Here is a 25,457-nt window from a genome sequence, read left to right as displayed (position 1 = left end):
GGGTTTCAATACGTAGGATACACAGCACAGAAATAGGCCATTCAGCCCAACTGGTCCATACCGTCGTTTATGCTCCATTCGAGCCTCTTCCCGTTTTTCCTCATCTAAATCTATCAGAGTAACCCTCTATTCCCTTCTCCCTCATATGCTTATCTAGCCTCCCCATAAATGCATCTATACTATTCGCTTCAACCACTCCCTGTGGTAGCGAGTTCCACATTCTCACCATTCTTTGGGTAAAGAGGTTTCTTCTGAATTCCCTATTGGATTTCTTGGTGACTACCTTAAATTGATGGCCACAAGTGGAAACATGCTCTCTGTATCCACTCTATCAACAAACGAGACCAAGTGAAAACAAACCTCACGCTTCTGCTGGGAGTTGAATGTGGTATTGTGGGTTCTTTCAATCAGACTCAAACATGGTGCAATAAATGGATGAGGTTTCAACAACACAAACAAGGACCTCCTGCTACACATACAGTAGGGTTGCCAACTCTGATTGGATGTATTCCTGGAGGTTTCATCGCATGACCTCGTGTCTTCAACTGCCCAGCCTCTGTATTCCCGCCATTGGTCACCCAACATGCTCATCCTTGCGACGCATCACCTTCCCATGTCCACTGGAAACCAGGGCTCTCTTCACTTTGCAGTTGCCGTGGGAAGGTGATTACCCAATTAGATGATTCTTGCCTGTCAGTCAACCAGTATTTCCCTCCCCCCCCACCCCATCGCCAGTATCTCTATAACTAATAAACAGAAGTGCTCAAAGAAAATGAAAGAAACACCATTTCTTTTAAAGCCCCTATGATGTTTCTCCAGGGTTGCACAGCAGTCCTGGAGATGAATCTTCAAGTCCTGGAAAGTCTATGCCATTCCTGGAGACTCCAGGCCAATCCTGGAGTGTTGGCAACCCTATCAAACAGTTCAGTGCTTGTCGGGTCCTAACTCCCTACTGGAAGAGGTAACCCTTCTACTCTTTGTGGCCCACGGGCCAACACAATGTATCGGCATAGTCTGCACTGAAGAACCCAAGAGAAAAGTGTCTCCTTCACAAAACTGCCCTCTTAGAAATTTCAGTAAAAATATATTGAGTTGCAGATTTCTTTGTCAAGCACTTTTACTTCTGGCGACCTTTAAAAGCATACGTTAAATATGCCCTTTGTGAAACCTGACCAGGGCAGAGCAAGCTGCTGTGTGCTTAAAGACCTTCATCCCCTCTGGGTCAAAAGTCAGACCTGGATTCAAGCCAAGGTCCCAGAGTGTCGGGTGCATTTCAAATAAATTCTTGAAAATCACATTTCTCCTTCCTTTCTTCAATGCAGAGCAAGTGTTGTATGAGGAACGGTAAATATACATTCAAAGCAGGCTTTCCAGCACTTCCATCCGCCCCCCACAAAAAAACGAAAGAGCATTTGTTCCCCCAAGGTATTTACGCATTGGTTTTGGTCGGAACAATATTTGCTTGTTTACAGATTCTCAGGTGGATTTGTGCTGTGTTTTTTAGAGAGCCTGGACAATAGGTGTATTGTGGAGAGCGAAACGTGAGGCCTGACTTGCTCACTGGAGCTCAGCTGTGTGCCACAGACTTCGGAAAGACAATACGGCCCTGCTTAAACAAGCCTGCATGGCTCAAATGACACCGCCGCTCGTTACTTTTTAATGCCGCTGCTCGGCAGGGCTGTGGCTCTTGTGTGCCGAGTGCATTGTCTGGTGAAAGCAGGTCCTGTATCACCTGTTCCATGGGCCTGCAGAGGGAGGGAGGGAGGGAGGAAGGGGGTCTGTGTTTACAAACACACACTGTGTGTAGGACCCCGCTCACTGACACCATAGCGCCTTTGCTTGAGTTCACTGACGGAACAATTGAAGACAATGTAAGCTTTGCAATAAATCACTTTTCAATAGTTTCGCACAAAGTTCTGTCTGTTCAAGATGATATTGTATTGGGGGGTGATCTTCTGCTTTGTCTTTTGTTATGGGTGAGGGTTTATCCTCCTCCTGGGCCCTTCATGGTCACTCATCACTATTTGTGATCAAGTGGCTGATCCATTCTCCAGAACCCCCCCACTGTTCCTTCTCTTTATATTGGCCATTGAAGGGTGCATGCGAGGTCCAGGAATGACTTTCTCTTTGAACATCCCTTCCCTCCAGTGTCAGCTGTGGCTAAGTGGGTAGCATGCTTGCCTCTGAGCCAGAAGATCATGGATTCAAGTTCCACTCCAGAGACTTGAGCACAAAAAAATCTAAGTTAACATTTCAGTGCAGTGCTGAAGGAATGCTGCACTGTTGGAGGTACTGTCTTTCAGATAAGATATTAAACTGAGGCCCTGTCTGCTCTCTTGGGTGGATGTAAAAATCCCATGACACTATTTTGAAGAAGAGCAGGGGAGTTATCCCCAGTGTCCTGGCCAATATTTATCCCTCAATGAACAAAAACACAGATTATCTGCTCATTATCACATTGCTGTTTGTGGGATCTTGCTTGTGTGCAAATTGGCTACCACATTACAACAGTGACTACACTTCAAAAAGTACTTCATTAGCTGTAAAGCGCTTTGAGGTGAAAGACGGTATATAAATTCAAGTCTTCATTCTTTCTTTTTTCCCTCCCTGTTGGGAGATTGTTGGTTTCCGTTCATGGCAGTAAGACTGAGGTCGGGAGTTGGTGAATGGATGTCAGGCATGAACCGTCCACCCGATGCTCTGTGATGCCAAACATTTGTATATTATCAGGAGGCCATAGCAAAATATTCCTACATTACAAAAGTGACTACACTTCAAAAGTACCTCATTGGCTGTAAAGTACTTTGGGCCATCCTGAGGTCACCAAAGGCGTTATATAAATGCAAGTTTGTTCTTTCTTTCTTCCTCTCTACATCTCGGAGTCTCAGCATTTGCTTCTTTTCTCGGCTCAACATGGACCCACAAGTAATGAGCATAACCTCCTCCCCTCTCCCTCTACTGCCCCCTCCCCACAGATGCACACACTTTCTCTCTCTCTCTCTGTAGAATGTTACTAATACTATTCCATGAATACAAGATTTAGCTGGGTGAGGATCCAACTCCCATGTGTCTTCCTCACAGAGTAGGAATGATCTCATCGGTATCTTAGATGGTGCTGAATGGATTCTTCATGAGTCTGAGTATCAACTTATGTCAAGGCTCATAGTTTTGAGCACCTTCCTGACCCCTATCTCCCATAAGCACCTCCAACATCTCCTATCCTATATGGGCATATTTGATATAAGCAACAGTTTTACTCCCAGCCTTCAATAGGGGATTCAGGAGGCCATTTCTCAGTTGCTTCTCTGATGTTCCATTGATTGTGTTGAATCATTACACCCTTTTAGACATACATGTTCCTGATGATACCTTTCTGTATCCATGTATTTGTGGTGTAATTTCCAAGTCACACACTAGCACTAGATTACCTGTCCAGGTGGATATGTAAGATCCCTCGGAATTATTAGAAGAAGAGCAGGGGAGTTTTCCTGTGATCCTGTCCAACAAATTCCCCTCAACCATCACCACCAAAACAAATTAACTGCCCATTTATCTCATTATCAATTGTGGGACCTTGTTGTGCACAAATTGGTAACCATTGACGACATAACAACAGTAACTACACTTAAAAAACATAATTACTTGGCTGTGAAGCATTGTGAGCCTGTGGATGTGAAAGGCGCGATATAAATATATGTATTCTTCCTTTTCATTGCTGGATACAATGGGCCCAAGGTGCGTCGATTTTCTGGAATAAAAAGGGCACCGAAAACTTACCTTGTGATTCTGCGAACTCTTCAGGACATCTTCGTGTGCGGCGTGGCGCAGCACAAGGAGTCGGGGACGGAGCCAGGTCCCTGCGCTGAAAGCAGTGCCAGGACCTCTGCACATGCGGGCTAGAGTGTGCGCGCATGTGCAGTAGCTCCTCGCCCCCGAGGCTACGCGGAAGGGGCCCGAAGCACACCACCCTTAGCTCTGGCCGAATGGACTCACCGGGCGATGATTGGACTCGGGCGTCCCCCCCTCCTGTTCAGCTCCCGCTCCCCCCCCCTTCCCAACCTATCATTCAGCTCCCACTCCCCCCCACCCCGTTCATCCATTCCCCCTCCTCTCCCCCCCTCCCTCCATGTCGTCGGTGGGGACCACCCGCCCGGCATATTGCTAGAGGCGAGCCCTACCCGAAGTATTCGGAAGCAGCCGGGCATCTGCGTCGTCGCTGGGGCCCGCCCGCCTGGCACCTTGCTGGGGGCGGGCCCCGCCCAAAGTCTTCGGCAGCCCGGCTTCCACTTGTCAGCGGGGCCCGCCCGCCCGGCATCTTGCTGGGGTGGGCCCTGCCCGAAGTCTTCAGCAGCGGCCAGGCATCTGTGTCGTCATCGGCGGGGCCTGTTCAGCCTCCCCCTCCTCTCCTCTCCTCCCTTCCCCCTCCTCTCCTCTCCCCCTCCTCCTCTCTCCCCCCGCTCCTCTCCTCCCTCACCCCTCCTCTCCTCCCTCCCCCCTCCTCTCCCCCTTTCCTCTCCTCCCTCACCCCTCCTCTCTTCCCTCACCCCTCCTCTCTTCCCTCACCCCTCCCCCTCTCTTCCCTCCCTCCTCCTCTCTTCCCTCCCTCCTCCTCGCTTCCCTCCCTCCTCCTCTCCTCTCCTCCCCCCTCCTCTCCTCCCTCCCCCCTCCTCCTCCTCTCCTCCCCTCCATCCCCCTCTCCTCCCTCCCCCCTCCTCCTCTCCTCCCCTCCCTCCCCCTCTCCTCCCTCCCCCCTCCTCTCCTATCCTCCCTTCCCCTCCTCTCCTCCCTCCTCTCTCCCTCCCTCCCCCTCCCCCCTCGCTGTCAGAAACACAGAGACACTGACAGAGGGAGAGAGAGACAGAGACAGAGAGAAAGAGAGATACTTGCCGGGGGGGGGGGTAGGGGGGGCGTCCCAGCACGCTGTTGGAGGGCTCCCGGTGCTGCAGTCGGTGAGAGTAGAAATGTATTTTTTATTTATTGATTGATTTTTTTTTATTTTAAATTTTTACATTTTTTTTAATTGATTGATTGGTTGATTTATTGATTTATTTATCATTTATCATTGATGATGGCTCTTTATTTGTAAAAGTGAAATGTTTAATGTTTGTAAACCCCCCTTCCCCCCTTCCCCCCTTCCCTCCCATTATCTCTTGTTCCCTATGCCTGATTTATAAGTGTAGTCAAGGTTTTTCTGAGCATACAAAAATCTACACTTACTCCATTCTAAGTTAGTTTGGAGTAAGTTTTCACTGTCTAAACTTGCAAAACAGGCGTAAGTGGCTGGACACGCCCCCTTTTGAAAAAAAAATCTGTTCTAAAAATGGAACTATTCTAACTCACTAGAACTGGAACAATTTAAATGCCGAGAATTGCAATTTCTAATATGCTCCATTCTAAACTAGTTGCTCCAAAAAAATAGGAGCAACTCAGGCCGAAATTTGAGCCCTATATGTGCTCTCATCAAAATAAAACTTTTGTTGAGCTTTTTGCACTCTTTCCAGTGCCTTATCTCTGAATTGCCTATCTACTGTCATTTTCCTTCAGAGACAGATTGGTTCTTATTGTCCTGCCCATGAATAGTGTCACTGAAGAAATCTCCAATAGGGTACACTGGAGGCCTCCATAATATCTCATTCCCTCTGTCCCATGACTTTATTTATCAGATTCTTTACAATCGGCATGAGTCCATTCAAAATGAATGAAATCCTGTCCTTTGACAAACTATCTGAACCATTTTCCGGTCCCCCGGAATATCTGGGGATCAACCTTGTTTTACTTGTGTCCATCCCTCCATTACTGTTTCTTTGAGGGTCTCAAAGGCATCACCCTTTTTATTGTCTCAGTTCTGATTGGCTTGAAGATGAAGCCAGATACAAGCACAGCCAAAATAACCGTGTCAATACAAACTTGACTCTATTCATCGGCCTTTGCATTCTGGTCCACTGCAGTCGACAGTGCGTTAGCAGTGTACAGCAAAGGTACCATCAGGAACAAGTATGTCACCTTTACATCAAACCCTTGTAGCCTGATCATCACTCTTTTTATTTGCAAAGAACAGATCATTCTAAGATTTCACAAATAAGCACTTATTGGCTAGGGATCCTTTTCCAAGTAATGGTGTAGTCATATATAAACTGATTGAAACTTTCACAAGCAGACGCTATGCTCAAAAGCTACTTTGCAATCTTTGCACAGCTTGGGATTCACCCACTTTATTCACTGACCACAAGGCAGTTCCTGATTTGAACCCAGGCATAGTCGGGGATGAGTTTCCTGAACCAGGGACTCTTCCAGGGACATTGGCCCTGAAATTCCGGTGGGCGGCTTCTTTCGGACGAACGCCTCCGACCGGAGAATTTTTCCGAATGTACCTGGTGGTCCCAGAGGAGCATGGGATTCCGTTGGGGAGGCCTTCTCTTCCCGCGAGCGCTCCCATCCCCCAGGTTCCCAAGCAGAAGATGCACTCATGTGCGACTGCTCAACCAATCAGCTAAAGCATTCTCAATTAATAGCAATGGAAACTCCGTATCTACGAGTTCTCATTGGGTTTTTTCCCTCAATTAATAGCAAACACAAAAACACCAAATAAAAAATAAAAAACACTCCTCATATAATTAAAATGAATTGAAATTAAAGTTAATAAATATCTTAGAGAAAAAAAAATTCCGAGTTTTTAAAAAGATTTTTTAATTGTGGTTTAAAATAAATTTAACGTAGTGGGCAGGGTTTTTAAAAATAGAATGTGTTTTTTTTATTTAATTTTTATATTTTAAGTGTGTTTTAAAACTCTTACACCTGTAAAAGTAGGCTATGTGCCTGCTTTTATCAGGCGCAAGAGTTTTGAGGACATTTGCTGGGCAAGATATGGTTAAATACAGCAATCTTGCCCTTGCAAATGTCCTCACTCCCAAAATGCAGATGATCTGTCAAGCCGGTTTTCAGCGCATGCGCATTATGCACTGGGTCCGTAGTCCGTACACACTCTGTACGGACCCGGGAGGCCGGAATTTCTGGGCCATTGTTTGCCCGGGGTAACACAGTCCTTCATCCGGGGTCTGTCCCCAGAAAACAGGAACGCATGGTCACCCTATTCCTGTGGCTTTATACCTTCACTCAGTTACTGTGATTCTTCACTTCCACTTTCCTTTTCTCATTCAGCAGCGCCAACATCGTGTATTGTGCTAAGGTTTCTAATAATGCCACATTAAATAATGAAGGAAGAACAACATCACTTTCACAGCAGCGTACATTCAGCTTACAACCTCCATCTTGTACACTGACTGGTTTCTCCAGGCTCCATCCAACTGGTTGCTTAATTGCAGTATTAATGCAGAGTTTATTGGTCTTAAGGGAACATCTATAAATTCTCACACTCAAGCTGATAACATCATTATAACCACCAGACACAAGCTGCTTGACTTATGCAAACAACCTTTCCACCCCATTCTCCGCACATGCTGTAAACAGCGGAAAAAGGCCTTCACAGCAGACACGTGGCAGGAATCAGTGTTCTCCACGCTGGTTTTACACACGCACTGCAAAAATAGTAGGAAGTGTGCCCTCGATCACCAAGCCGAAACACTGACCATTGAAAGGTGTCAATGACCACATTACAAAAGTTAATTAAAATACAAGCATGAAGTTTTTGCCAGGGACACAATAAATAAACTGAACCCTGGAATATGTGCCAGCTTTGACGAAATGAAGTTACTTCGAGGTGCTGCGCAAACTCATTAGCTTAAGCCTGAACGTAAAATCTCCCATGAATCAGCGCAATCCAAGCAGCGTGATCGATGGTAATCGATTAGTGACTGGAACAGGGCATTCTCCAGCATCAGAAGCAAGATTACCAAGAAATGAGCCAGTCTTCAATTGATTGATTTCATGCTCTTGGTCCTACTTTTTAATTGGATTCAATTGACTGCTTTGATCTGTCCCTGGTACATCGAACCTGTGACCAGCAGTCAATTGAAGCCACACAGGTGAGTCCTGCTTTGTTGTAATTGACTGCATTTAGACCAATTTAAACTGAATTTAAAATAATTTAAAGTAATTGCAGCAGCAGCAGCAGGAAAAAACACAACAGGATCAGGCTTCAATTGACTGCCGGTCCAGGCGGGTACAGGAGAGTATCGCTGGACTCATGTGACCACTGGTGCTGAGGGGAGACCTTATTGATGTGTATAAAATGATGAGCAGGCTAAATAGAGTGGATAGGACGGAACTATTTCCCTTAGCAGAGAGCTCAACAACCAGGGGGCATAGATTTAAAGTAATTGTTAGAAGGTTTAGAGGGGTTTTGAGGGTAAATTTCTTCACCCAGAGGGTGGTGGGGTCTTGAACTCACTGCTTGGGAGGGTAGTAGGGGCAGAAACACTCACCACATTGATGTGTACTTGAAGTGTTGTAACCTACAGGGCTACAGACCAAGAGCTGGAAAGTGGGATTAGGCTGGATAGCTCTTGGTCAGCAGGTGCGGACACAATGGGCTGAAATGGCCTCCTTCGGTGCTGTAAATGCCTATGATTCAATGATTCAGTGATTTCTATGATTCTACAATTCAATGATTTCTATGATTCAATGATTCTATTCTATGGGCCTGTGCACCCGAGCATCTGGGCGCAATGTGACAGTCGCAATGAGGCGGGGGGGGGGGGGACTCGGCATTCCGACCTGGGGGGAGGCAGTGTTGCGGGCTGAGACTGCATAAAAGATCACAGATACTTGGGCGGAACGTAGTTATGGGCGCAACTCACTTACATTTAAAATTCCGCAATCTTTAATGTTATTTCATTTGATTCAGCTCGTATTGCGCTGCTATCTGGGCAGAAATCATGTGGAAACTCCAGGCCTCAGTGTACCCTCCATACGGCAGCACTCGCCCTGGTGTACTCTCCAGCGGAGTACTGCTTTCCGGCATGGCTATCAAGTCCGTATGTCAAATCCGTTGATGTCCAGCTAAATTCTACTGTGAGAATTATCACTGGTACGCTTTTATCGACATTAACAGCTTGGCTGCCCCGTTTGCAAACATCGCACCACCACACCTACACCACAAATATGCAGTCTCCAGAGAATACAACTGCTACACCAGCAAAGACACGCCGAGTCAGGCTGACCTGAACAAATTACCACCAACCCGTCTCAAATCTAGAAAGTCATTTTGGACTGTCGCCGAAGCCCTTCAGCGATCTCCCCTCAGTCTTGATGACCAATGGTGAAATGTTTGGAAGAACTGCGACATACGGAATGGATTCCTTATAGAGGACCCCACAGTACAACCTGAAGGATCAAACCTTCCTCGCAAACAGTGGACAACCATTAACCACCTCAGAGGTGGAAGATTAAAGGATCCCCATCATGTGACTGTGGAGCTCCTAATCAGACCCTGGAGCACATCATTGAGCGCTGCCCTCAGAGAAAATTTGCAGGCAGCCTATAAGATATCCACAGTGTTGCACAGGAAGCCATGGCTTGGATATCCAACTTGGATATTGACGGTTGATTTGCTTTGCTACTGCCACATGAAAGAAGATGAAGAGTGGACACTGGAAACTGCCTCACACTCGAGTATGAAACGCCTCAAACAGTCACAGAAAAAATATTTAGAGGTGCAAAAGTGATATTAAAACGAGGTTTTTGTCAGAGCGAAGAAGAGATGGGATAAAAAATCCCACAGCTTGGGAGGAGCCCAGCGCAAATTCCAAGTGGGGAAGTCCCATGAGTTATTCTTTTCCTGGATTCACCCTTCCACCCCGGGCTGCCTCTCAGTACAGCTCCATTCACAGGCACTGATACTAGTCTCTGCTGCTAAACGCACAACCCTTTATGTTTAGGTATTAATTAAAACTACACAATGCGCACACTTCTGAGAGTCGACAGCACGCTCGCTGTTGAATACACCAGCTTAGAATTAAAAGGACAAAATGGGGTTTCTTATTTCAAACAAAAATCAATCATGTTTATTCTGCTGTACAAACATTTATGTGGATCGTTACATGGCTCAGCATGTGTATGTACCTCTCAGGTAAAAGCCCACATGAATATAGATAAATAGGAGTGAAGATAGAGGATAGCGAGTTTGACCCAGTTATTGCTCATAGTGTCCTTTGCGGGTGTTACTGCCACAACTTCGGCCAAAGGTATATTCTCAAAATTAAGGTTCCAGCGGGAAAACTTTATACACCGAGCATTGCAGAAATTACAGCACAGGAGGAGGCCATTCAGCCCATCCTGCCAATGCAGACTCTCCAACCGAATCTATTCCTTCAAATTCAATTGTCTTTTCGCATGTAACCTTTTACATTCTTCCCTTTTAAATGCTCGTAAAACTCTCTCCCAAACTTTGGTATCATCTGCAACTCTTTTATGTTGTACAGGTTGAACTTCCCTTATCCAGAACTCCCTTATCCGGAACCACCCCTCGTCCAGAACCATTCCCGGTCACCGGGTGGCACATGCGCAGAACTCCGACATGAACAAATTGAGCAAATTGAAGTACTTTCTCGCTGCCAACTCCCGCAATCTCTGGCCTGACCCCATGATCCACCACCCCCCTCCTCCCCCCATGATCTCGCTACCACACTCCCAGCCCCAAGCCAGCCAGCCCCGATATCATCTTGCTCAGTACCTGTACCATCCAATTTAGCATGACCACCCCTCATCCGGAAAAATCCCTTATCCAGAACAGGCCAGGTTCCTAGGATTCCGGATAAGGGAGGTTCAACCAGCAGTTGCTAAACCCCCAGTTGCTGGAATATGTTAAGTTGTATAAAATCTCTTGCCCGTTGATCCATAGCACCCACCGTGTTGTGAAGCCTCTGTCCTGTTCCACAGCTCTCTCCGGCAGTAGGGTGCGATGAACATTTCCAGTTTGGTGCCGGAAGCAATTACATTGCATATCTATATTTCACATAAAATATTGGGGGTGGAATTGGTCTCGGGCACTTGCACAAATGGGGCAACTGTGAATCAGCAGCCCACTTTACACCCTGCCCGATTTCCTTATGCACCATTGAAATCAATGGAAACAAAGGTCAGGTAGGGTGTAAAACAGGCTGCCAATTCACTATCGCCCATTTTGGCACTACTGCCCGAGACCAATTTCACCACCAATGGTGTCTAACGCACACTCATCACAGTTCAAATTATCACACTTGATTGGCTCCAAATATCCTTTTCATAAAACAGCAGCAAATCATAACTGAGCAGGGAGTCCACCAAGTAGCAAGTGGCATTTTTAAGAGAAAGATGAAAAGAAGAAAAAGAAAGCCAGTCATTCCATGCTGGTTTCTTCTGACTTGGAATCAGAAATTTATAAGCAGCTGCCACTGTACAATTGACCTCAGCAGGTGCCTAATGACAGCAATTAGACTTTGTTGCCTTAAAAGGGCAGGCCAATTTAAGCACCAGCCATTCTTAGCAGCACAATGATAAGATGCTCCTGCCATTATAAAACAGTGCATCACCTGAGTTACTGTGCACAATGCCACAGGAGGTCTTCTAGTATTGTAATATGTCGAGGTTAATGCATATGACATCAAAAGCCAGGTGAGAAGAGCACGGAGAACTACAGCCTTGAAGTTCACTCCTGTGTACATCGCACACTTTACAACTGCTCACAATACTATTAGTGAGCAGCATTGACCAACATTACTATTAGATCACATTCCACATAGCTGTGCTTGCTATACCATATTGTGTCACATTCCCTGCATCTGTGCTCACAGTTGGTGTATTGCCAGTGAATTTGCACCATTATTTAATTGACCCAGACGCTGTGTTTATTATACCATTAGTAAATAATCCGCACCAACATTAGCACTGTTTCACACTTATTTGTGATCATGTGCCAGTATTTCACACGTCCCAAAGATGTTTTCACATGTCATTAGTGAGTAAATGCATCAATATTACTATTATCTTAAATTGACCGTAGTTACTATACCAGTAGTGAACAATATGAGCCATTATTTTGCAATTCCTGCAGTTCTGTTCAAAATATCATCAGCAAACAATGTGTACCAACACTGCCATTATGTCACACTCCATGGAGCTATGCTCACCATACTGTTGGTGGACAATACATATTATTGTTTCACAAACCTATAATTCAGTTTGCAGTATAGTAAATCACCAACATGCACCAATATTGGTATCAGGCCAATCTGCATCAACTGCACATTATTTTCAGCAGATTTTCACAGTCAGGTTATCCACATCAGGATTTTTGCTGCCAACATAACATTTCTCAAACTCAGTACATAACGCAGCAACAAACACAAAGAAGTTACTGACTCCTGATGGGAGCCTCACTCCCCTCCGTTTTTAAACCCAGGTATGGGTTACACATGGTAGTAATTCCTTCACACAGTCAGGTTTGTCTCAGTACACTGTCTAGCAAGGTAATCACTTCTCATCACATTTTATGGCACTGTTTGTGGTATTAACTGTGTGAAGTACTTAGCGTGGAATCACAGAGAGGGGTACATAGGACGCAGTACATGCCCACAATTTACTCCATCTCAGGCGTGTCATCCACTTCCCTCCCAGAGAGAGAGGGACAATGGGCAAGGAGTCACTCCCTTTGAGGCTGCTGTCAGTCGTGGTTCAAGCGAGGCACTGACAGAGACCGAGCAACAGATGGTCTGCCTGTTCTTCTTGAACTGGTAACAGTATGTGGAGATGGGACACACAGAAACATGGGAACAGAAGTCTATTTTAATTGGGGGGGGGGGAATTCAGTACATTTTACACTATTTAATGAGGTGATTGTTTCTCACTTACTTTTCGTAGTCGTGTTTGCAGTAAAGCTTCTTGTCTCTGTAGTAGCAAGTGGTGGCGAGAGGTTCCCGGCACCCAGCACATTGAACACACTGCTCATGCCAAAAGCTGTCATTCACCCTCAGCAGAAATCGGTCTAAGATCACCCTGTCACAGCCTTCACACACCGCCCTTTCCTTTCCGCTGGGCCCTGGAGAGAAAAGACAGGAGGAATTTGTGAAGCAGTTTATACCACAAGCCCAGCCATCTGTCAGGTGACACTGCCCAGATACCATTTTCACTGGACTATTTAGTGTCAATATAATCGCAACTTACCCACAGATCGGAAGGGGTACGTATGTACAGAGTGTCGGATGCAACAATGAAAGAATCAGCTGAAGAAATGGAGAGGGGTTGATAAAGGATTGGATAGATAGATAGATGAATGGCTGTGGAGAAAGAGAGCTAAGTGAGTAAAGGTTGGGATGAATGCATCAATGAAAAGAGAGATTGAGGCACTTGAATAGACAGGAAAAAATAGAGAGCTGAAGGATCGGAGGACTATAGAGATAGAGGAATGGAGGGAAGGAGTTCAGAATGAAAGGATGGGTGGACATCTCATTGGTGGACAGGGAGGGTGCATAATGCTTTTAATATGCATCCACAAATGAAGATTGTATTCTTTTCAGACTGTATTGTATAGAGTTATCATATGTATAATTGTAAAACTTGGACACATCATGCAGTTGTGCACTGAGATACATTATTGACAAAAGCATACTCTACGCTTAGACACTGTGCGCAATGAAGGTCCTTCTACTTTTCTCTCTAACACAGATGACCCCTGACTGCACATTTCATTTCCCACACCAGCCAAGCTCATTGCTGCTTTGAATACGATTTCCAATTTAAGAAAGAAATAATTTACATTTATCTAGCACCTTTTACGATCTCAGGAGATCCTCCACAGTTTCCCAGCCAATGAAGCATTTCTGAAGTGTAGTTACTGTTGTACTGTAGGGAAACGCGGCCGCCAATCTGCGCACAACAAGGTCCCACAAATAGCAATGAGATAAATGACCAGGTAATCTTTTTTAGTGATGTTGGTTTGAGGGATAAGTACTGCCCAGGACACTGGGCGAACTCTTCTGCTCTTCTTCGAATAGTGCTGTGGAGTCTTTTATATTCACCTGAGAAGGCAGACAAAAGACATGTGTGCTGAATTCGAGGCAATTTTGTGCTGCAGCTTGCATTGGCTGGGAACGGGGATGAGATGTATGCGACGTACAGCCAACAGAGAGGGCAGACTTTCATCCAATCAGTCTGAACTGTGTTCAGAGCCAAGTGTCACAAATGAAAATTCAATCATGTTTATTCTGCAGTACAAATACTTATGTGGATCTTTACACAGCTCAATAATTAAACACATGTATGTATATCGTAGGTAAGAGCCTGCACAAATATAGGAGCATAGATAAAGAGAGGGCAGCGCGTTTGACATGGCTATTGCTCACAGTGTCTTTTGCAGGTGTTACTCCCTCATTCTTGGTTTATAAACCAAAGGAAATTCTCAACAGCAAAGTGTCCACACAAGGTTCCAGCAGGAGAACCTGCTAGTAGTGATGTTGGGGAGGGCATCAAACAGGAAATTAGGGGTGCATGCAATAAAGGTGCAGCAGTTATAATGGGTGACTTTAATATGCATATAGATTGGGCTAACCAAACTGGAAACAATACGGTGGAGGAGGATTTCCTGGAGTGCATAAGGGATGGTTTTCTAGACCAATATGTCGAGGAACCAACTAGGGGGAGGCCATCTTAGACTGGGTGTTGTGTAATGAGAGAGGATTAATTGGCAATCTCGTTGTGCGAGGCCCCTTGGGGAAGAGTGACCATAATATGGTGGAATTCTAAATTAAGATAGAGAATGAAACAGTTAATTCAGAAACCATGATCCAGAACTTAAAGAAGGGTAACTTTGAAGGTATGAGGCATGAATTGGCTTGGATAGATTGGCGAATGATACTTAAGGGGTTGACTGTGGATGGGCAATGGCAGACATTTAGAGACTGCATGGACGAACTACAAAAATTGTACATCCCTGTCTGGCGTAAAAATAAAAAAGGGAAGGTGGCTCAACCATGGCTATCAAGGGAAATCAGGGATAGTATTAAAGCCAAGGAAGTGGCATACAAATTGGCCAGAAATAGCAGCGAACCCGGGGACTGGGAGAAATTTAGAACTCAGCAAAGGAGGACAAAGGGTTTGATTAGGGCAGGGAAAATAGAGTACGAGAGGAAGCTTGCAGGGAACATTAAGACGGACTGCAAAAGCTTCTATAGATATGTAAAGAGAAAAAGGTTAGTAAAGACAAACGTAGGTCCCCTGCAGTCAAAATCAGGGGAAGTCATAACTGGGAACAAAGAAATGGCAGCCCAATTGAACAAGTACTTTGGTTCGATATTCATTAAGGAGGACACAAACAACCTTCCGGATATAAAAAGGGTCAGAGGGTCTAGTAAGAAGGAGAAACTGAGGGAAATCCTTATTAGTCGGGAAATTGTGTTGGGGAAATTGATGGGATTGAAGGCCGATAAATCCCCAGGGCCTGATGGTCTGCATCCCAGAGTACTTAACAAGTGGCCTTGGAAATAGCGGCTGCATTGACAGTCATTTTCCAACATTCCATAGATTCTGGATCAGTTCCTATGGAGTGGAGGGTAGCCAATGTAACCCCACTTTTTAAAAAAGGAGGGAGAGAGAAAACAGGGAATTTAGACCGGTCAGCCTGACATCGGTAGTGGGTAAAATGATGGAATCAATTATTAAGGATGTCATAGCAGCGCATTTGGAAAGGGGTGACATGATAGGTCCAAGTCAGCATAGATTTGTGAAAGGGAAATCATGCTTGACAAATCTTCTGGAATTTTTTGAGGATGTTTCCAGTAGAGTGGACAAGGGAGAACCAGTTGATGTGGTGTATTTGGACTTTCAGAAGGCTTTCGACAAGGTCCCACACAAGAGATTAGTGTGCAAAGTTAAAGCACATGGGATTGGGGGTAGTGTGCTGAAGTGGATTAAGAACTGGTTAGCAGACAGGAAGCAAAGAGTAGGAGTAAATGGGTACTTTTCAGAATGGCAGGCAGTGACTAGTGGGGTACCGCAAGGTTCTGTGCTGGGGCCACAGCTGTTTACATTGTACATTAATGATTTAGACGAGGGGATTAAATGTAGTATCTCCAAATTTGCGGATGACACTAAGTTGGGTGGCAGTGTGAGCTGCGAGGAGGATGCTATGAGGCTGCAGAGTGACTTGGATAGGTTAGGTGAATGGGCAAATGCATGGCAGATGAAGTATAATGTGGATAAATGTGAGGTTATCCACTTTGGTGGTAAAAACAGAGAGACAGACTATTATCTGAATGGTGACAGATTAGGAAAAGGGGAGGTGCAACGAGACCTGGGTGTCATGGTACATCAGTCATTGAAGGTTGGAATGCAGGTACAGCAGGCGGTTAAGAAAGCAAATGGCATGTTGGCCTTCATAGCGAGGGATTTGAGTACAGGGGCAGGGAGGTGTTACTACAGTTGTACAGGGCCTTGGTGAGGCCACACCTGGAGTATTGTGTACAGTTTTGGTCTCCTAACTTGAGGAAGGACGTTCTTGCTATTGAGAGAGTGCAGCGAAGGTTCACCAGACTGATTCCTGGGATGGCGGGACTGACATATCAAGAAAGACTGGATCAACTGGGCTTGTATTCACTGGAGTTCAGAAGAATGAGAGGGGATCTCATAGAAACGTTTACAATTCTGATGGGTTTAGACAGGTTAGATGCAGGAAGAATGTTCCCAATGTTGGGGAAGTCCAGAACCAAGGGTCACAGTCTAAGGATAAGGGGTAAGCCATTTAGGAATGAGATGAGGAGAAACTTCTTCACCCAGAGAGTGGTGAACTTGTGGAATTCTCTACCACAGAACGTTGTTGAGGCCAATTCACTAAATATATTCAAAAAGGAGTTAGATGTAGTCCTTACTACTAGGGGGATCAAGGGGTATGGCGAGAAAGCAGGAATGGGGTACTGAAGTTGCATGTTCAGCCATGAACTCATTGAATGGCGGTGTAGTTCGAAAGGCCGAATGGCCTACTCCTGCACCTATTTTCTATGTTTCTATGTTTCTATGTTTCTATGAAATTCATAGCCCTAGAATCACAGAAATTACAGCACAGGATGAGGGCATTTAACCCATCCTGCTATCTTTTCATCTGAATCTGTCCCTTCAAATTCAATTTCCCTACCCTTTCACTGTACCCTTTTTCATTCTTCCCTTTCAAATAATTATCCAGTTGAGAGAAACAGAGGAACAGGTGGAGACCATTCAACCACTCGAGCCTGTCCTGCCATTCAATTAGATCATGGCTGATCTGTACCTTTAACTACATCTACATGCCTTGGTTCCATAACCCTTATTACTATTGACGAACAAAAATCTACCAATTGCACTTTTGACTCCTGGCCTCAGCAGCTTTTTGGGAGAAGAGTGTTCCAGATTGACACAATGCTATGTATGAAGAAGTCCTTCCTGACAATAATTCCTGAATGGCCGAGCTCTAATTTTAAGGGTATTCCTCCTTATTCTGCAATCACCCACCAGAGGAAATAGTTTCTCTCTATCAACTCCTTTAAACACCTTAAACAGTTCCATTAGATCACCCCAGAATCTTCTAAACTCAAAGGAATACAACCTGTCCTCATAATTTAATCTTTTTAGCCCAGGTATCATTCTGGTGAATCAACACTGTTAGCCTTCCTGAGTTGCAGTGCCCAGAACTGAACACGGTACTCTAAATGACGTATACATAACCAAACCTTTATATAACTGTAACATAACTTTTGTATTCTAGCCCCTATGATCAGTTAACAAAGCACAGACCAGAGACTGAAGCTGGGACTTGTCATGTATTTGCTTCATGGGTTTTTTACTCAAGAATCCATAGCAACACATTGCTATTAAGAACTAGTTGGTTTATTACCAAAGGTTTAACAATCACACTACACATTACCAGTTCATCCACCAGGCTCACAACCTGGTCATGGATCCCCCGAACCCAACTGGCTGGGGTTTTATTGAGTCTTGTGAACATCACGTGACTAACTAAGCCACTCACAACTCAAAAGCTCTACAACTATTTTGAGTTGTACCTGTAAATCAAATATAGTACAAGTGCCCCCTTGTTAAAGGGGCACTAAACCGACAAATAAACAAATTACATTTTAGATGTTACGTGGTTCAAATTAAAATTTGGTTGCTGGGGATGATGATGCACTCCAGTCCTTCCGGCGCCCACCTCTCGTGGAAGGCCGCGAGCGTACCGGTGGACACCGCATGCTCCATCTCCAGGGGCTCGGATGTAACCACGGAAGAGATGCAGGCAGTCAGGCTGAATGACCCCCTTGACCACCCGCTGCCTGGACCAGTTGATGGCCACCTTGGCCATGCCCAGGAACAGTCCTACGAGGAGGCCTTCCGACCTGCCCGCTTCCCTCTGCACAGGATGCCCAAAGATCAAGATCACTGAAGTGCAACCAGAATATGAGGAGCAGTCCCTTCAAATATTGGAAGAGGGGCTGCAACCTCGCACACTCTACATATACATGAAACACGGACTCCACTAGACTGCAGAAATTACAGGCGGCCTGGGAGCCCGTGAACCGACTTAAAAATTTATTACACAGGACTGCTCCATGCAACACCCTCCAGGCCAAGTCCCCAATAAATAAAAGGAGGACTCCCATGTAGAGAGTACGGCACTGGGACTCCCGCCTCCTCTGGATGGCAAGATGGTGCGCCATGGCGAGTCCAGACGGCAGACGAGGATGGCAACGTGGAGAGTGTGCAAGAGCAGCCCGTATGGGAATCCCCTCTGCACAGAACTGAAAAAATAAAAGACACAAATTTGTTGAGTCTTTTCTAAAGTTTTGTAAATTTTTGCCACAAATAACCACACCCTAAAGAGATTTCCTGGAGGAGGCTCAAGTTGTGAGATGCCGGCTCCCGAGGGAGGTTTCGGGCTTGGCGCCGATGAGGAATTCTCAACAGCTCTACAACTCTTTTTGTAGAAAACAAAAATATACATTAAATGAAATGCCCCCCGATTAAAAGAGGGGGGAGGAGGGGGAGGACAACTCGATAAACACTTTTCAAGTGCCCTTTTTTTGTTTTTTTGTTTTTTTGGGGCACTAAAAAAAACACAGATTTTACAAGTGCCCCCTGGCTAAAAGGGGGGGGGGGGCACTAAAACCTGGGAATAAAATAAATTAAACTGTAAAACATATAAAATCAAATTAAAATTTGGTTGCCGGGGGTGATGATGCACTCCAGTCCCTCCGGAGCCCACCTCTCACAGAAGGCCGCGAGCGTACCGGTGGACACCGCGTGCTCCATCTCCAGGGACACCCTGGTTCGGATGTAAGCACGGAAGAGAGGCAGGCAGTCGGGCTGAACGACCCCCTCGACCACTCGTTGCCTGGACCGGCTGATGGCACCCTTGGCCATGCCCAGGAGCAGTCCTACGAGGAGGCCCTCGGACCTACCCGCTCCCCTCCACACAGGGTGCCCAAAGATCAGGAGTGTGGGACTGAAGTGCAACCAGAATTTGAGGAGCAGCCCCTTTAAATAGTGGAATAGGGGCTGCAATCTCGCACATTCCATAAAAACATGGAACACAGGCTCTTCCAGACCGCAGAAATTGCAGGCAGCCTGAGAGCCCGTGAACCAACTTAAAAATTTATTACACGGGACTGCTCCATGCACCACCCTCCAGGCCAAGTCCCCAATAAATAGTGGAAGGACTCCAGTGTAGAGTGCACTCCATTGGAGACCCCCGCCTCCTCCGGACAGCAAGATGGTGCGCCATGGCGTGTCCGGGCTGCAGACGAGGATGGCAAGGTGGAGAGTGTGCAGGAGCAGCCCATACAGGAAACCCCTCCGCGCAGAACTGAAAGGCACGGAGGGGATTTCCCCGAGGAAGCTCAAGTTGTGAGGTGCCAGCTCCCGAGGGAGGTCTCGGAGCTTGGCGCCGATGTGGAAATCTCAACAGCCCTACAAAACTGTGAGCATACTCACAGGTGCCTACATTGCAGGAACTTTCTGGTCTGTACAGATAATCATATAAAGAATGGGTCAGGTTCAGTTTAGACTGCTATTAGGAGGTGACTCACATGCTGCCACCTGTTGAGGTGGAGCATGGTGATGCCCTTGGGCAGTGCATGGCCAATGTGGTCACATTGGGCTGCAATGCTTTGTTAGCGATATATATGAGGCACCATAATCAGGTATTGGAGGTTGTTAAGGGCACGATGCAGCAGCAGTAAAAGATGGAGACCATATAGGACAAGCAGTAATTGAGGTTGTAGAGGAAGGGGACAGCAGTTAAAAATGGTAAGAAGAGGGGAAGAAAGACTTGCAGTTATATAGCGCCTTTCACAACCACCAGATGTCTCAAAGCGTTTTACAGCCAATGAAATACTTTTGAAGTGTAGTCACTGTTGCAATGTTGTAAGGTGGGTTGTTGATTGTTGCGAAAGACTGGAAGCTGACCACAGACATTGGGTGACATGCTCAATATTAGCAAAAATTTGAGGCCAGTAAGGTTCTACGATCAGAGATAAAGCAAATTCATTCGATGCATCTGGCGTTCCATGGGAGACGAGGCTAGATGGAACGTAGCATGGAAATGTGAGGTACGTGTGAGGGAAATGTGGCACTGAGATTCATACGATGGCTGTGGGTGAAGGGGCATAGTGTGATGAAGAGGACAGCGGGCACAGCAGAAAGGCACTGGCTTGGATTGCTGACTCTTACAGCTGCTGCTCGGTAGGTAGCACTCTCGCCTCTGGGTCAGAAGGTTGTAGGTTCAAGTCCAGAGACTTGCACATAAAATCTGGACAAATACTCCAGTGCAGCAGTGAGGCATCCTTTGGATGAGATGTTGAACCAAGTCCTCCTCTGCCCTCTCGGCTGGACAAAAAAGATCCCATGGGACTATTTGAAGAAGAGCAGAAGAGTTCTCCCCGGTGTCTTTGCCAATATTTATCCCTCAACCAACATCACTAAAACAGATTAGCTGGTCATTAACACAGTGCTGTTTGTCGGACCTTACTGTGCAAAATTTGCTGCTGCATTTCTCACATTACAAAAGTGACTACAATTCAAAAGTGCTGAACTGGTTGTAAAGTGCTTTGGGATGTCCTGAGATCATAAAAGGTGCTGTATAATTGCTTTTTCTTTCTTTATATGCATTTATGATTTCATTACAAAAACTGACAAAAGGAATTCATCCACCAGCTCCACCCAAGGTGGATGGACCTGGTAGGATTTGGTGGAAATGGAGGCCGATACCTGCGGGTTAAGCACTAGCAACAGCTCATGAGCTCCATGGTGGGAAAGCAGTTTGGGGTTTTTTTTGTGTTGTACTTGTTTAAAAATATTTCAATCAATTGTATAAACAGAATATATCATGGCCAACACTATGAGTTGATAGCTATCTCCATTCCCGAGCTTGTTCATGGATCTCAAGGCTCAAGACACGACCCTCCTGAGTTATCTGATCAGCCTCAATTGTGGAGATACTTATCACATCCCGAACATTACTGCACTGTTATCATTGGCTATGAGGTCATTTGAATGTTGTATGGCTATTGCTTTGCCTCAGCCACTTCTATCTGTTGCTGTAATTTTCCTCATCTACCTCATCCATCCCTGTCTTGTAGATAGCTGCAAATAGATTGGAAAAATAATTCCAACAGAGAAGCTAACTCGCCCCACAACTGCATTATTCACAGAAAATTATACAAATTACCGACTGAGGCTTGACTGGAGCGTACATCTTTCGGCGTCACAATATAATTCATTAGTAGGGTTCAGTTTTCCGTGTACTCACTTGTGGGGACTATCTCACTAAAACTGTGGCCAGAGTTTTCCTTACCCGGGTGGATTGGTTGCATGTGGGCTGCGTGTCAGGTTGGAACTGCGTCATTGTTATTATCAGAGCAACTTTCAGTTAATGGCGCCTATTAAGGCAGGCCTGCACGTTGCCCAGCCCTATTAAATGGTGCGGGTCTGATGACGTCATTGATGACTCATTTCCAGCGGGGCTATTTAAAGTAGCCTTGGCTACATTACATTTAAAGGTTCATCCAGGAGTGTGCAGGAAGGATATACAGGTACAATGTCCTGAATCCGGAATTCCAAAAATCGGAATTGTCTGAAAACCGGACATTTTTGAGGTGGCCAAGATGGCGACATCGGGCGGCGAGGGCGAGGAAACCGGTAGAAAATGCAGTGGCGGGGTGCCACAGGCGGTGTGAATCAGCGGGTGGCAAGGAGCAGAGGATCGGGGGCAGTGAGGAGCAGAGGATCAGCGGGCGGTGAGGAGCACCAACATCGAGGTCCAAAATCCGGCAAAAAACAAAAACCGGCACGCACTCAGTCTCGAGGTTTCCGGATTTCAGACGTTGTACCTGTATCACGATCTGGTTATTGCTCAGACTTACAAAGATGGCTTCACAAAGACAGAGGGCTACACCCAGGTTTTCAGATGACTCCCTACATATTCTTGTGGAGGGAGTCAGAGCACACAGGAAGGTCCTTTTCCCTGCTGATGGGCAGAAGATACCTTCCCAGGAGACATAAAGAGCCTGGCTCCAAATTGCAGAGGAGGTGAACAGCAGGGACGTGGTGAGGAGGACCTGGGTGCAGTGCCAGAAGCACTTCAATGATCTCGTGAGATCAGGAAAGATGAGTGCAAAGCCACACTCACCCTCATCCTGCTGTGCATGTCACCACATCCCCATCACTCTGTATTCCCAAGACTGCTTCTGCACATCATTACTCACACTAACATACCTTGCATGTCTACACATCCCTCTCTCTCTATGTACATACTCATATTCCCATCTGACTAACCACCCCTCACGCTCACCCTCATCCTAATGCAATCATGCCAACTTCTCTTCTTCTTAGCGGTCCCTCGTATCGAGGATGACTTGCTTACACCAAAAAGGGATGAAACCATACCAACTAACACCATACAAGGAGGCCATTTGGCATTGGCACTTTGATATTGGAACCACACTCCCTCATAGTCACCGTCTTCAGATCTAACATGCACATTCCTTATACTCATGCCATCACTCTCACTCAAACTTGTCTTCTTTCCCTCCTTGCTGGAGAAACGAGCACACAACAGGGACAGGGAGAGAACTGGAGGTGGTCCTCCATCCATCGCCACTTTGACAGCAGCAGAGGAGGTCGGCGTCGAGGTGTCAGGAGTTGTGGAGAAGCTGGCTATGGGAAATGGAGAGAGGGGGAACCTGGTGACAGAATTACATCTAATACAGCCACATGGCATTTAGCAGTCACTCATATGGAGACTGATCTCAGCAGCCAGTAAACATTCATCATATGCATAATGGTAATGTTACCCATTTTTAAAACAACATTTCTAAATCATCTCTTTACTCTCCCACAGGTCGATGAAGAGACTCCCCACCCCTCTCCACAGTTCAGTCGGAAGAGGAAGATGACGCCTCAGAAGAGCCTCCAGCCTCTGAGGGTGTACCGTCACCGGACATACGCGCACCCAGCACCAGCACAGATACGCACACCTTGGTGGGTGCAATGCGAGATAAGTAGTTTTGTGACCTGATGTCTCACAAGTGAGCAAGAGCAGATGGTGAAGACAGGGACAGCAATGGAGACTCCTCGCCAGAGAGCAGAGGACACTCCCCCAGCTCTGCTGAGCTGCATGCAGACGCTGAGCCTTGGGGCCATCGAGAAAGAGGGTGATCTTCGAGGTGCAGAAAGAATTGCAGGAGGTTCTGACAGGTTTTGGGGTTGAGATGTGTGAAAATATGTGGAGAATGGAGGAGTCCATCTCCAACATGAGCACCACCGTCTCGCAGGCTCTTCCATGGAAAGGATGGCCACCTGCATGGAGTAGCTAATGTGTCACTCAAATGGGCAAATGTTGTCTATGATGGGAACAGGTGGGAAGGGTTCATAGAACTGTTCGCGAGGAGGGATGTAAACGTAGACTTGGGTCCTCATGGCCCCAGTGCTGTGCAGGGAAGTGCACGAGGCCCATGAGAGGGATGATGGTGAGAGGGGGCATGGAAGTGGGGGTTCCTTTCAAAGCACTCACACTTCTCCTAGTTGCCCACCATCCCCCTCAGTCAGAGCTCCTGGGATCGCATAACCGAGTCTGCCCCTGCACAGTCGCAGGAGGAGCAGACTTTGGCGGGGCCATCACAAGCTCCAAAACCCAGAGGACATCTGTCAAAAGTGTCTATGCTGTCACAGCAGGGAAGTGAGCCAGCTGCCTTTACCTCTGCTAAAGCCACAGGGGTTGCCCCTCATAGAGGCATGTGTAAACGAAAACTGACACAGAAGTAGATGCACAAGGGTTAGCACATGGGTGTTTAAAGAACTATGATTGTTAAGGTTTTGTTAATGTTAAGACACATATTAAACTATTCATTTTCACCACTTTCCGGTCATGCCCATTTGTGTATGTTACTTTAGAAGTGGCTTAGTGAGTTACAGTGAATGTAGAGATGTATGTTACATCCAGTAATGGTGATCAGTGTGAAAGGAATGGCTCAGTCATTGCAGGGATGCTTTATGATGGGGGGGGGGGGGGGGTGGGTACGTTGGCACAGCCATACAGTAAATTTGGCCATGATGAAGCCACCCCTGGCCTCCCAGGCAGCGATGTGCTCCGGTGCTGCTAGCATCTAGAATTTAGGTTCCCCCTGCTTCTCCTCCTCGTTTTCCAGCTGATGCTCCTCCTCCGAAGAGGCTGTGCACTCTGTGCCTTGCTCCTTATGCAGCGCTAATCCTTGTTGCTGCGCTATGTTGCGCAGGGCACAGCAGATGACGACAATTCTGGATACCCTGGCTGGTTCGTACTGAAGGGCTCCTCCAGATCTGTCGAGGCATCTGAAGCACAGCTTCAGCATGCCTAACATTTGCTCTATGACACATTTGGTGGACACGCGGCTTTCATCTTAGCACTCCTGGGCCTCAGTACTTGGCCTGCTCAAGGGTGTCATGAGCCATATCTTCAGTGGATAGCCTTTGTCTCCAAGCAACCAGCCGGTAAGTCTGTTTGGAGATGGAAAGAGCTGAGGGAGGGTGGACTGCCGCAAGATGAATGAGTCATGACACACATGTATAATCCTCTTCCTACGGTTGCAGACAAGCTGCAAATTGTGGAAGTGGAAGCCCTTGTGGTTCACAAACACTCATGGGTAATATGGGGGTGCCTTGATGGCCACACGTGTGCAGCCGATGACGCCCTGCACGCATGGGAAGCCAGTCAGCGCGACAAAGCTGAGCGCCCGCTCAGTAACACTGGCTTCAATAGTGGCAAGGTTGATATAATTGGCTGACTTGTTAAACATTGGCATCGGTGACCTGTGTGATAATATCTGTGGGCGGCTGACTCCAAGATGCCACAAATGTCTGCTGCAGAACCCTGGAAAGAGCCTGAGGCAAAGAAGTTGAGGACGATGGTGACTTTGACAGCCACTGGTAAGGCTTGTCCACCTGCTCCTCTGGGCTGCAGCTCGTGCTCCAGCAAGCTGCAAATGTCTGCAATAACCTGGCGTGATAGCTTCAGCCTCCTTTGGCAC

The 25,457-nt window shown here is 46.4% G+C and overlaps 1 protein-coding gene across 1 annotated transcript in view; it reads right to left on the bottom strand.

The window, feature by feature from the left end:
• The window catches only part of LOC139269167 (LIM homeobox transcription factor 1-alpha-like), a 495,303-nt gene extending 473,504 nt beyond the window's left edge, over positions 1-21,799 (bottom strand). The window contains exons 1-4 of the mRNA XM_070888268.1: positions 21,749-21,799; positions 21,089-21,162; positions 18,586-18,695; positions 12,787-12,973 (exon numbers count right to left, since the gene is read on the bottom strand). Of these exons, the coding sequence (XP_070744369.1) occupies positions 12,787-12,973; positions 18,586-18,695; positions 21,089-21,162; positions 21,749-21,799 (422 nt within the window). The remainder of the gene's footprint in view (positions 1-12,786; positions 12,974-18,585; positions 18,696-21,088; positions 21,163-21,748) is intronic.
• Positions 21,800-25,457: the final 3,658 nt, after the last annotated feature.

The sequence above is a fragment of the Pristiophorus japonicus genome, chromosome 8 (genome assembly GCF_044704955.1).
Source record: "Pristiophorus japonicus isolate sPriJap1 chromosome 8, sPriJap1.hap1, whole genome shotgun sequence".
Lineage (NCBI taxonomy): Eukaryota > Metazoa > Chordata > Chondrichthyes > Pristiophoridae > Pristiophorus > Pristiophorus japonicus.
The sequence above is the reverse complement of the archived record's forward strand: the minus strand, read 5'-3'. Positions and strand labels throughout refer to the sequence as shown.